This window comes from Cyclopterus lumpus, chromosome 21 (genome assembly GCF_009769545.1).
Source record: "Cyclopterus lumpus isolate fCycLum1 chromosome 21, fCycLum1.pri, whole genome shotgun sequence".
Classification (NCBI taxonomy): domain Eukaryota; kingdom Metazoa; phylum Chordata; class Actinopteri; order Perciformes; family Cyclopteridae; genus Cyclopterus; species Cyclopterus lumpus.
The window spans coordinates 15,880,676-15,894,737 of NC_046986.1; the positions used below are offsets into that span (position 1 = coordinate 15,880,676).

The 14,062-nt window shown below is 39.7% G+C and overlaps 1 protein-coding gene across 2 annotated transcripts in view; it reads left to right on the forward strand.

The window, feature by feature from the left end:
* Positions 1–14,062, forward strand: part of stxbp5l (syntaxin binding protein 5-like) — a 107,602-nt gene that overhangs the window by 49,336 nt on the left and 44,204 nt on the right. For both annotated transcript variants that reach the window (XM_034561830.1, XM_034561831.1), the window contains exons 4-5: positions 1,221–1,321; positions 7,833–7,967. In XM_034561830.1, the coding sequence (XP_034417721.1) occupies positions 1,221–1,321; positions 7,833–7,967 (236 nt within the window). The remainder of the gene's footprint in view (positions 1–1,220; positions 1,322–7,832; positions 7,968–14,062) is intronic.

Consider the following 14,062-nt stretch of genomic DNA (forward strand, 5'->3'; position numbering starts at 1 on the left):
TATCTCCAGTCGTTTTACTCCTAACTTTTTATTGACCCTGTATTAACAAAATAATTATTCAACAAATATTTTTGCAATAAAGAGTGAGAGATCCAGCTAGTGGGGAGAACACATTCGCTACTATATAAATCACTGGGAAGAATGTTTCTATCCTCCCTTGCACTGTACAGTCTTTAATCCCAAGATTAAGTTTGTAATCTAAAGCTTATTCTTCCTGGGCCCCAGTCTTTACAGAGATGCCATAGTAGGAAATCCACACTGGGAATTTCACTGGAATTACAATCCTCAAAACTAGGAAACCGGCTGACATCATTTGAAAAATAAGTTCCCTCTCACAGTTTTCATCCAATTCTTTTGTGATTCTCTGTGATTTTGCACAGAACCAAGACAGCCATCCAGCTATTATCTTTAACCGCTTATCAGGAAGGGCTGGAGCAGAACCCAGCTTATATTGCGAGAAGGCCGGGGACACCCTGGACAGGTTGCCAGACTATCCCAGGGCTGACAGACAGACATCAACCCTTCACGCTCAGGACAGTCACACGGGCATGTCATCAGTTAGCCTAAACTGCATGTCTTTGGAAGCCAGAGGACCCGGAGCAAACGCGTGGAGAACATGCTAACTCCACACAGAAGGGTCAGGCCTAGGGTTCAGATCTGGGTTCCTCTTGCTGTGAGGCGACAGTGCTATGCTAACCACTACAGTACACACAATTATTTTTACATTACAGATAAACATCTTCTTCTTCTGTTGCCCAAGTGGCTGAAGAAGCAAACGCACCACTTCAGTTGTTATCTGACCAGACCATGTCGTGCAGTCACAGGATGTTTAGGGGAATCCGGTGAAGCAACTCTCAATTTTTCTCTACAGTTTTTCATTTTTTTCCCTCTTACTGTTTATTTTGCTGTTGCTTATTGGTCTCTGCACTCATCTATTCTATAGTTACAATAATACATTCTCTGTTAGCTGTAATGAGGCATTCTGGGAAATCTATTTCTTGAGAGACACTGTACTTGTTATTGTGCCCAAATGCAGCTTTTTGTACACAAGTAGATTGTTTGAATCTTCTTGTGTGCGTTACAGCTGCAATCATGTGCTCCCAGTCTAATCAACCAGGACTATAGACATTGGGTCGATGTAAAAAAGATAAGGTGTCCTGTCCTCTGTGTCCGCAAAATGATTCATTACTGATATTTTTCTTTTCTTTTGTACCTTTTAGGGGGCGCTGGTCACAGCCTGTGCAGATGACACACTTCACTTGTGGAATCTCCGTCAGAGGCGACCGGCTGTCCTCCATTCACTTAAATTCAATAGAGAGAGGTAAGCATTATTTCCACTAGACAAAACAAACACACACACACACACACACACCCTCAAACACATCATGCACATAAACTCAACACCTTGCTCCAGTGAAAGATTGATGTGCCTGTCTGAGGTCAGTACATACTATTTTACACAGGCAGTTAGGGATGAAAACCCCAACTACAGGAGCCCAATACACGGTAATGGCTACAATACTCCAGAAAGGGCCCTACTCATGCCACACCCCAAACCACCCAGCATCTACTAAACCTTCTCTCAGCTGCAGCATTGGCATCAGTCAGAGCTTTTGCACCAGGAAGACACATTTAATCAGTTCAGCCTGGAAGACAGTGAAGCAGTGAGTGTTGACAGGACAAGGCCAGCTCCTCTGTCCTGCCTCTGATCCTTTTTCACCCTGTCTGACAAACCTGTGAAGGAGGATATCCGCTGGCTTGAAGCTCTCTCTTCTGCCTCAGCTGGGGACCCCTTCTGCCTTGTGAGCCACCCCCAATAACACCCCTGCAGGCTGTGAGGCTGACTTCCCAGTGGTTAATAAGCAGCTGAATCCATCTTTTTGACATGTTGCCCAAATCCTCAAAACACATAATGCAGTTTTCACATGACTAGAAACTGGCATCAACAGAGACAGCTGGTGGTATATTTTAAAGGGATAGTTTGGTGTTTTAAAGTCTGGTTGTACAAGGCACTTATCCATAGGTAGTCTTACAATACATGTAGATGGCAGTCAGGGCAGATAGGAGTAGAGGCCATGTGGCTAAGCTCTGTACCGCTGTGCAGGAAAACTCCACCATTAAACTTAAACTAAAGGCTTCTGGATACTGATGCTTGGTTTTGTAAAGATCTTTCTTCTTTGTGAAAACCTTTGGGCCTTCTGGACGTACACAGAAGTGACTCAGTTGTCCAAATTAATATTCTCAATGTCATGCCTGAGCATTCTCTGAGACAGGTTGTGGAATCTGGGGGTGGCCACTGCAGTTGTTTACCTATACAGAGCACACAAGCACAGCATACTATTTGTGTCCACAGGGCATGATAGCAAGTTATTGGGGTGTGGTAAAACAAGCACTACTGTGTCATGGTAGGGGTTGTGATTGTTCAAGTTGGCAAAGTCTGTTTTTACTGATTGAAAACCTTTTTCTTTGTGTCGGCCTTAGTTCTAGAAAGGGTTCTCTAACTTTGCCATAAACCTTCACATAGTCAACATAAGAAGACGTTGTTTATAATATCAAATCCATAGGCTGGGTTTTCAGTTTCAGTGCAAGTTGGTGTTTCTTATTCCTGTCTGCCTGAAAGAAATAAGGCTGACATGTTATGTTCCTGGTATGTTTTAGAATTCACCTGAGAGATAAAGTGGCATCGTTCACCTCGGTATGTGTGAATATTTAGTTCACGCCACATTTTACATTACAGCAAACAAGAGATTACACACAAAGCAAAACACAAATGCATTGTATTAATTTAACAATAAGATTAACATATTTGATGATATTAAACAAAGGAGGATTTTTCTATACTTTGTGAAAATGTTTAAAATGCTTCTCATTTGGTTAAACTTATATCCCAGATAAAAAAAGGAGGATATTTTCAGTTTTTATTTTCTGTCTCAGTTCATACTTTTTGTCTTTCTGCAAAGGGAAACAGCAACTACCGGTTGATTTCCACGTTGTACTGCCTGAGTCATCGGCAAGGACATTTAATGAATATGACTGCATTCTCATTGAATGGGATGGAACATAATGTGCGTTTAAAAAGCAAATGAGGTGTCGTAAGTAAGAGTAAGACAATGTCATCGTAGGCGTACATGAAAATTAGGTTTAGCAATACAAAATGCCGAGCCGCCTTCTGATATATTTTAGATTTGAGTTTTCTTCATTTTTCTTGTTCGTGCAAATGCAGGTTCACAGTGTTAATTCAAGTGTTACTTTTGATGAGTACATGTTTTCGCCAACGCAACCTGATTGCAATTACAAGTCAAGGACAGCTGAGTCAAAGGACATCATTTCTCTACTGAAACTTTCCATCACAAGAGCGCAGAAAGCTTTCTCGCAACAAAAAATATCAATGCTTTTAAAAAAAAAAAAAAGCACATTAAACACAAACCCGACCAAGGCCACTTTCATTATGCAACAGAGCTTTAAAGGATAATGTGATGGAGGAGTTTTTTAAAATCCATGTTCTGTCTGCAAGTTGTTAGGGAGAGAACTTTTTGTCTCTGTGTCTCAGAGTTCAACTCATTAGCAGAATGTCTGAGAACTTTCAACCTTCTTTAGGAATTTATGTCAAACCTTGTTCAAATTTTAATGACTTTTAAACTGAAGAATCATGTAGTATATTAACCTAAATGTACTTTCAGACAGCGGCAGGCAGCGACTGTCACCCTCTATTGTTTGCAATGTAAACATGACGTCAGCCATAGAGAGGGAGCCAAACGCGTCATACTGTAAGGAGGTCATGTCAACAGGAGGGGAAAACAATCGGCACCACAATATGCAACCGGGGGCTGAAACATTACCAAATCGCCTGTAGCTAGTTAAAGACATCAGATTAGATAATCACAGGATTAGTTTGGCACTCTGTGCCTCCCAGGATGGCAGTTGATAACTAAAATGATGAGTTAGCAAGCTAATGCTCGCTATATGTTAGTTAGCTTGAGCACTTGCAAACAGGAAACTGTACATATTTCTGGTTTAACCACATTCCACCATAACGTGGACAAGTTGCATGCTGTCAAAATGCTTTAACTTAATTTACAGAAATAATTTGCCTAAAACTGACATTTGGACAAAATGCTTGATGCAAAAACTAAGTGTGTCAGTTTTCCCATTATGCAGTCTCCATGCTGTCAAGGAGAGAGAAAGCAGCAGCCACACAGAGGCAATTTTAATAATGTTATTAATAATAAAACCCGTTTTGCTATTGCTTTTTAAATCTCAGTCAGTTAGTTAGTTAGCTAGTTAATGCTTCACAGAAAAACTGAACCAATATCCAGTTTGATTATGTGGTCATACAAAATATTTCTAATATTAGTGAGCTAAATTTGCTTTATTAATCCTTTTATGTTGCTCAGCATAAATTTTAAGCTACAGCCGCTCTTGTTGGCGACATGATGAGAAGAGAAGGGAGAGTAAACGGAAAGCAGCAGCCTGCAACATGTGGTCCAGTTTGTATCTAGAACTGGGTGGAACTGGTCGTCACAGAGTTGCCCTGCTGCCGCCCGTTTAAAATACACAACTAAACGACTGATGAAGCTGTCTGAAATCATTTTGTTTTAAAAAAACTGAACTGTACTGGATGATAATTTCACTTTGTTTCTTTTTTGTTATTTTATTAATTTATTCTGTTTGTACTGTGTACTTTTGTATATGTCTGTGGTGTGATCATATTCATACATTGCTTTTGCTACTGCATTAATCCTTTGTGACATCATCACAAACCAGTCCCTTTTAAAACTATGTAATTCAGATTGTATATGTTATATACATAGCCGCTGGACCGTTCCCTGTGTGATGCACATGCCCACACAAAAGCCCGGAGGTAAATGTTAGGAATATTGTTTTGGATCAAATATGTTGAAAAGCTGTTTCAGTAGCATTCTACCTGTCTTGTGATGCAGTGTGGTAGGAAGCAGAACCACTCGCTCTCGGTGGCAGAGCAGTGAATCATGCTACAAGATAAAAGGAGAAAAAGGGCATCATGAGTCATCCGTCAGAGGCCAGGCAGTGACTTTCCATTTAGCCCTGTCTCTCCAGACTGAATCTCTGACAATTAAGACCCTAACACCCCAAATAACCCCCCAATAATAACTTCTGAATTACTGGAAATGGTGTAAAGAATTGTTTTGTGATAGCTGTCAGACTGTCATGCTGTTGTCACAAAGAATTTGAAGAATCTCCGTCTAAACAAAACACACACTACAACACATGAACCATTGGACAATTGCTGTATTTTTTTTTTTTTTGCATAATACAAAGAGGCATTTGAGCTAATGTAATGTATGGCAGAGGAAACAATAAGGCCAGTTCCTAGCATGATGTTAAGGGTATTTGCTCCTGTCCTTGCAGTGGCCAGTCAGCTGGAAGCCAAGACCTATGTCTGCTCTTTTCCTCTTTGGTTGATAATTATAAGACCAATTGATGGGGCCTGGTCCAACTGTATGGAATCAAAAAATGTGGCTTTCAACTATCTACAATTTAACTTCTGGATCTGTAATTATCAATGCTTACCCCCTTCACCTTTCTGTAATCTTCTTATCCTTTCTTTCACTGAAGTTTTCCCTTCAAACCATGTCTTTTATTGAATTATTTCTGTGAAATGTTATGTAAACTGTCATAAAGGAGGTATAATCTGTGCTAAGAGGTTTCTCTCTAGAGGCTCAATTTGTTTTCACAGTTTTCACATTATGACTCATCGGGTTACTGCAGATATGCTTTTGAAATACGGCAATTTAGATGTACAACTATCAACACTTTTCCACAGTGATAGGATATTTGCCGAATACAAGTACGTTTGTGAAGAGGTTTCGCTCTCGTCTGTTGCTTTCTGTGTTATTAGACCTACTAACTCTAAAAGGTCAGTCACTTCCTCAAACAAAGAAATATGTAAATGTTGGTTTGCTAAGACTAAATGAACGTTGAAAAAGAAAGAGGACTGTCAAAGTCATCTGTCACCTCCCTGCCAGTTTGAATATTGTCATCTCCCCAAGCCCCTAAAATCCTTATTGAATTGTCTGCCATCTCATTTGTCTTCTATCTAATAATCCCGCTGCTTGCTTGCTGGGTGAATGTGGGGCTAGAGCCCAATGACCCCTCCCCTTCTACAAGGTAATCAGCAATGACAGGAGTGACTTGGTGTGTGCTGATCTTTCTTCCCCGGTTAAGGTGATTATGAAGATGTAGGTTGCTAATGTCAGAGCAATAATGGGTTAAGCAGCCTCAAATCGTGATTATCATTCATATGCCACATGTATACCTGACATGGCTTCATGGTTATTTATTTTGATTCACTTATAGCAATTAGGGTTTTAAAAATTGACCTGAAAAATGTGAAATCCCAAAAGGTTTTTTGTTAAGTAAGAAAATAAACTTGGAGCACAACAATCTTGGGTCGTGGTTACTTGCTGGAGTAATTGCAGCTAATCCAGAATGCTGCTGTCTGCCAGATATTCAGCCTTCCCAAGTTTTCCTACAGCTCTTCTACGCTTACTGGCTTCCTGTTGCGGCTCGCATCCACTTCAAGACTCTGTTGCGAAGTTTGTGCCATTTCCATCACAATGTTCTTTAATTATGTGTTCTCAAATGTATCGTTCTCTCACTCTTTCTTGCACACGTAGACACTATTGAAGGATAACCCCATACAATAGCTTATCAGACAATATTAGTGGAGGAAAGAAGATATCTTCATTTAATATGAATCTGTTATCAAAAATGTCATTTAAGAAAGCTCTTCTCACACGTCCAGTGGACATTGGGATATGAAGTCGACGGTAGTTTGTAGTTCAGGGTTTAATGACTTTAAATCATTGTTGGCCAGCAGAAGTTAAAAAAATGTTCACTTCAAATGCTATGAATTAATTTAATACCCATACTTTTCATGCAAAATCACAGAATTACAGGTAATGAAAATCTATTGTCCAAAATGTGTATGATCTCTGATTTTAATAAATATCTTTTACTATTCAAAGCTTTGAACAGAAGAGTAATGTTTATGTGCGAAATGATGGACCAGTTTAGCCTCTAATGTCTAAGTCTACAAGGGCTCTTTAAAGAGCTATTTATAATGGATTAGAGTGCCAACGTTCTCTCACAAAGTGGCACTATAATGTGTAGGAGGAGGGAATGTGGGTGAGAATAACTATACGTAGTAGGGCTCTGTATTGTGGAGGAAAATAGATTTTCAGTTTCCTGCTGAGTGAAAAATGTACCTTGATTAAAAGTCCGGCCATGCCTTCTGTGAATGAGTCTGGGTACCACTTCTCTGGAGAAGGGCAGTTGAACAGTGGCTCAGGAAGTCTGCCAGTAGACAACAACGTGGCTAGAATACAGTTATAATCACTTTGTTGTCCAATAATTGTGTCAATGAACTACTGCCTCATAGCCCCATGCTTGTTCGATTGATTGCTTCATGTACTGCCCAATAATTTATTTGTTGCCTATATTTTACAATGAATCAATTCATTTTGAATCTGAACAGGTGTTTGTCAGTTATTAATTGACTGCAACATGGAGACTGCAACATGGAGTTTACATAACTAAAGCTCAAACCTAATTATCATAATCCTTATAATTAGCAGTTTGAAAGCACCTGGTTTGAATGAAAGCAGAATGTGAACGCCAAGAGGTGTAGATCAATGTGCTTATGTACAAAATACTCTGTTTAATTATGCCACACGGAAACACTCAGCTCTACTGATCCGTCCAATCCTTGAAACAAACTGAATCATCGACCCCTTTGTGACTGTTCATATTCTAACACTCAGTCCTTTCCCCTTTTGTTTCTCGTTCTCCAGGATCACGTTTTGCCACCTTCCCTTTCAAAGTAAATGGTTGTATGTGGGGACAGAGCGTGGAAACACACACATCGTCAACATCGAGTCCTTCGTTTTGTCCGGATACGTCATCAACTGGAACAAGGCCATAGAACTGTGAGTTGTCCATGCTCCAAATGCTGGATTTGACAGAAAATCTGATCAGCTGATCAGTTATTAATGACAGTGATGATGTTTTAATGTGACCAATGTGGTGTGAATGGCAGTTTTCCCCTAAAATAAGATTGGAAGAAAACCTCTTTCTTTTACAAGCCGTTTCAGATGTCTCAAGAGTAATCTTTTTGAAGGCTGAACTCTGGTCGAACTCATTTCATGGCTCAAATCTTAAATGTGAACAGTTCAAACATGTTTCATCACAGACACTGAAAGTTTGACTGCTGCTCTACCCCCGCTGACACCTTTGGTTTATCGACAGGTTCGTGAATTATCTAGTCACACAAGGTTCATTTGTTGGGATTTTTATTTTTAAGCGTTCGAAATGTTATATAACGCCTCACGTTTGGTCGTAATATCATTCGTCAGTCAACAGAAACCGTCTATTCATTTGTTGACATGCACATTTGTTTGTTGCAAGTTTTGAATGTGTGTCTGAAATATGCTGCGGATTAACAGCTTCAAGTGCCATAAAGTACACAAATGGCGCTCGGTTTTATTGTATGCCCGTTTGTTTCTGTTGGTTTCACCCACCTACGCAGCGTTCCTCTGGTGTTACCCTGACAAGTCCCCTGCTGCAGTGTCAGTCACAAGTCACTCTCATGACAGCCCAAACTACAGCGAGCAGTCGTAACACTGGTGTGTACGTGTGGGAGGTCTGTCTGCCAATCATTGCTAAAGTCACAAAATATTTGGTTTGCTGATTTCTCACCACAGAGTGAACCGAAGACTTTTGCACATCTAATAACTTTCTTCCATCTTTGAAGGTTTTCATTTCTTTTTTCTTTTTTATGTGTAAGCATTAGTATTAGTACTACTCAATTAATCACTTAATGAGCAAGTAATTGTTAACTGCAAAATAATCACAATACAGTAAAATGGTAGAAAAGATTAAATAATATTTCATATTCATGAAAAGTAATATTAAACTTAATTGGAAAAGAGCCGTTGCACTATATCACACAGCGAAGGCCTTTACTTTAGAGGGTAAAGACACGGTTTATGTCTTCATTTTGTAGCTACATTGATCACAAGATGAGATGTGTTACAATCTGCCTGATTCACGTGACAAAATGAACAGATCTAGTGTCCAGAATCACTTCCTGTTTACTTTGTAGCACGCTGTATTTATTAACTTCTACCATTTTTGTACTAAATTGTGCAACTTGAATCCTGCCTTTGCACTATGGAAAAACATAGTGTCTATGGTATGTACACTACTTTCTGCAAACAATCTGCTAATATTGAAGTTTATTTAACGAGTGCCTATTGCACAAGCCTATTGCTTGGCTCCTGGAAGCTGCTCACAGCGTTGTCAGGTGGCATGCCCATTTATAATCCGAGTCATATGGTTTACCACAGGCAGATAATAAATCCAGTCAGAAGGTAGAGGGCGTTGTCCTTAGATTACAAGGTTAGTGGTTTTATCCCCGGCTACTCCTGTCCATATCTCTAAGTGTGCTTGAGGAAGACATTAATCCCTGAGTTGCTCCCAAGTGCCTTGCATGGTGGGTCAGCCAGCATCGGGGTATGAATGTGTGTGTGAATGGGTGATAGCCCTTTTTCCTGTCAGAGAGGAAATGCAGTTCATTTACCATCAATTTACCTTCTTTTTTTTTCTTTTTTTTACTACCGTCACTAACCAATTTCCTGGATGAAACCCTGGGGTATGCACACTGTTACTACCACTGTTCCTGTCTGTCTTTGCACAGCAAGAGTCAAGTGAGACTTGCTCTTTCTTTTTCTTTCTTGTAAAGCATTCATCAACTGTGTCCAGTCAGAAAGAGACTGGCCTGAGCGGTTGTGTTACTTAACAGTATTTAGATAATTGAATTAACTTAAAATTTGATACCAATTTGAAATCTGCAGATATTCAGTAGATATACATATTTTGTAGCCATGACCATAATACCTTACATGGTGCATCCAATTTAATCTAAATATTTACAGAATAGTTACTGACATTTTGGAACTTGGATCTTTGCTATCATCCGGCCTAGAAAGGGACTAGCTGCTGATGGGACAGATGAGGTGCCAGGTGCCTCAAACGACTAAATTACTTAAGTTTGTGAGGGAGGTGTTCGTATAATCATACAATGTGCAGAAATATCAGGCAACAGAATATATAACACCTTTTGGATTCAGCATCGTCACATATTAGGTAAAGAAGGCATGCACTCAGTGCGATGCTGACTAAAGTGTGTAGAGCACACAACCCTCTCAACAATAGGTTTCTGCACACTCCGTATTATCTTTTGGTCGAGCATACGCTGTAATATATTCTCTATTTCGTAACCGTCAGCACTCTGCACCTTTTCTGAAGTGAAGTTCATTGAAAGTTGAACAAGAGAATGGATATTCTCTCATCAACACAGAGCGACCGGGGAGATTCGTAGTTTCGCTGGGGGAGTTTTTCCACTAAACATGAATAGGGATGAGCGGGGACTTTTCCGTGCTTCCTGCAGTGCAACGTTGCTTGAGCAACAGGGAACTCATTGCACATGTGTGCGTTTGTGTTCCTCGCAGTGTTTGTTTGTGTGACAGCCAATTCACAGGTGCATTCATTTAATACGGACCAAAGTACGCTCTCTTGAAAATAATCTGTTATAGTAACAATTTAACTGGGACCACTGTGCCCAAACAGGAGGGCCGGGCTCTCATTGAAATTCAAATGGGTTCTTGCAACATATTTAATGCACAATTTCATCTTCGGGAAGTTCATTACAAAATGAGATGCATGGAGAAGTGGGAAAACACGGCAGCACGCTGCTCACTCTGCTTCAGTTCATAGATCCCTGTGATGAGCAGAATTCTGTTCACGTCTGGCATCAAGTCAGCCGTAATCAACATTGGCATATTTGGCTATTTCTATTATTGAGATTGTAAAATAAGCAATGAGCTTTCAGCATCCGCATGGTTCCACCTTTGTCTTAAAATGCGAGGACATGCTCCAGAAATACTTGGGAGCAGAAGCAACCCTGTCTCCTAAAATATACCAATAATTTGCAAATACGTTTGGAAAGAAATCTTGTTTTACGCCTTGTTGGTGTTCTGCAAGACTTAAGAATCACAAAGTGCACTGTCTCCGCATTACAATCACTGTGGAGACAAAGCCATACAACTAATTCAAGACCTAGCTTCAGTGTAACCTGGATTCTCATTCATCTCAAGAGCATTTTTTGGATTCCTTTGTGTCCTTTTCATTTGGAGAATGTTAGCCAGTGCCTCTAAGTGTGTTCCGGGGGCATTCAGGGTCCACAAGGAGGCAGCGATAATAACCGTGTTACATTCTGCTTGTTATTAGTACAGGTATGTTTCCATAGCACATCAGGGAGCGGAAAGAGTGATAGAAAACAAATCTTTGTTGTGATTTGTTGAGTCTGACAAAGGAGGGAATGAAACGCTGCTTTAATAAATGATGTATTTTGTTGCAGTTTATATCTGGAAAAGGGTGAATGGAAAATTAAGGAGAGCCGCATCTTAAGCTCAGAGGGGCATTGTTGGCTGTTGTGCCAAAGGAAAACATGAATACAAAGTTATCTTTTAGGATCACACACAAAATAAAAACTAACACTGTGAAGTTCTTGCAACACACGTCAACTTTAGAGAAAAATGCTCAAAGGAAAAATATAAGCTTGTTATGGTTTGACTGAGCTGAAGGGATGTTGAAGTATCTTTCGGAAGAGGCTTCTGCTTGAGATCAACTTCACAAATGTTATTCACATATTATTGTTTTCCACCAACTTTTTAAACTGAGATAGCATGATCAGACAATTTGCTCAATTAATGTACGGCAGCTAATTTATGTGTATAAATACTAGTCCGTACAATATTGAAAAAATATATGCAACCCCACATATTAGCTTTCATCTCTGCAGATTTCTCCACATAACACTGAAACACTCTTCGTGGAAATTTGATGATTTAGAATGTGCATAAGAAAACACGCTATACCTACAGAAATACACAGTGTAAATATTCACAAGTTACAAACACATCTTACTTCAAGATGGAACGCAAACGTTATTGACAAAGAAATACATATTTTTGACAGGATCGAGGACAATTTGCTGCACATTCATACGAAACCTACACTGAGCTCATGAAATTAATTTATTTGACATTTCATTTGACCTCTGTTCATATATTGTATCCATGTGGGAGACATGCACATGTGATTTTATGTGATTATTTGTGAGTGTATAATTATAAACTCAGTATACAATTCAACCCTGGCCTATCCTTCATGTCCCTGCAGCTGAGTTGTTACTTACTGCCCTGCATCCCTCCCTTTCGTCTGTCATGTTGATTACTTACTCTTTTCTAACGGTGTTGGGTTGCCATGGCTCCGCTGGTCCTGCTGGAGCTCATGGCGTCTTTGTATTGTGTTCGAGATCTCAACAGCCTTGGGCGCCAATCTCTGGATGACATAGATAACAAGGTCCTGGAAACATTAGTTGATTCGCTTTTTTCCGAGCCTCATATGAGCTGTAATTAAAAGAATAGTGTTCATTCTAGTGTTTTTCATTTATGCAGAGTTTGTACTGCTGCTAATCAACACAGGAGCCTCTTCTTTCCAGATATTCAACAGGCAGGATTGCTGAATAGTTTGTGTTTTCTGGGCATTGACCTTGAGATGATCTGGTAACATCATTGCTTAACAAGCACAGGGACAGTAACTTTTTCAAGAAAGCTTTTAGACCGGCTAATTTACTCATCAACAATACCATTACATCTCTAAAACCAAGCAGAATAACCAAACTAAGCTTGCTGCCAAAAAACCACAACACAACCACAGTAGCGCTGCGTTTTCATTTTGTTTGTTGCGTAGATACTTTTAGAAAACAGAAGAACACATTAATTGTTCTCAAGTTTTGTATTCTCAGGAAAGCAACACTAAAGTAATACACACCTTAATACAAGCACATCATTTGAGTATTGCATCTCACATTGGTAATACAATCAGTACATTGTCAATTACTGTTGGATGACATGTAAGCGTTATGTTCAGCGATATAGCCTAACAGGGGCTCCAATTATATTGCTGTCCCGAGCTTTAGCAATTGCTCTACATTAATGTATTGGTTATTTCTTTATTTCTGTAAATATTTTCATTGGCTTTGTGAGCGTTTCAAAGGCTGACCTTGTAGACTGAAAGCCACACTTTATCCGGAGTCACTAAGTCTGTCAGCAACTGTCCTTGGCTCTCATATTTGTCTTCACAGTGTGAATGCTTTCTTTAACCAAAGGAAATGGCCTTCCACACACAAAAGCAAGCCTTCGCACACATCCCACTTTATCCAGTATTCAATAGCTGCTCAGAGCGTTTCCTCTTGTGCACCTCACTAACTTGTAAACTCAAAAGGAAGCTACTGTCGAGTGTGGCACCTGTAGTGCGTCCGCAAGTGTTTGTGTGGGTTTGTTGATGTGCAACAAAAGGTCTGGGGTCAAAAGAGCATCATGTTATATCAGAAATAGTATCTCAGTTTAGTGTATTTGTGTTCCGCATGGCTGGTGTAGGAAGATTAGCTCCTTGCATTCACCTATTGTGGCACCTCAGGACAAGTGTTGTGTATTGCAGATGATTTGTTGATAACTTATTTCTACTTTAACTGTTGAATAGAATTGTATGGAAAGCTTGCTGTGGTTTCATGTTTTCATCGCCTTCCAGCAGCAGGCATAACTAAGAGTGTCCGTCCCCCTTAACTCACCCTTTTCTCACATTTCAGCCACTGTGCTAAAATATCATGATTGTATTAAATGACAATTGTAGCCACCACATGGAAGTTCCCTGGTGACCAAGTGGTTCTAAATAAGATTAATTTTACTGCTGAAAATGTTGGTTTGGAGAACATCACTAAACCATGACATCCCCTTCCTTTCTGAAAAACTGTGTAATGTGTTATCATCCCAACATTGACAGATGATGGCAATCAATCAGCTACATATTCGTCTTCTGGGTTGATTTTAATGACTAATAAAATCCAGCATTATGCAATATTCTCCTCTTGGTCAGGATGATATAGCTGGAACAGGTT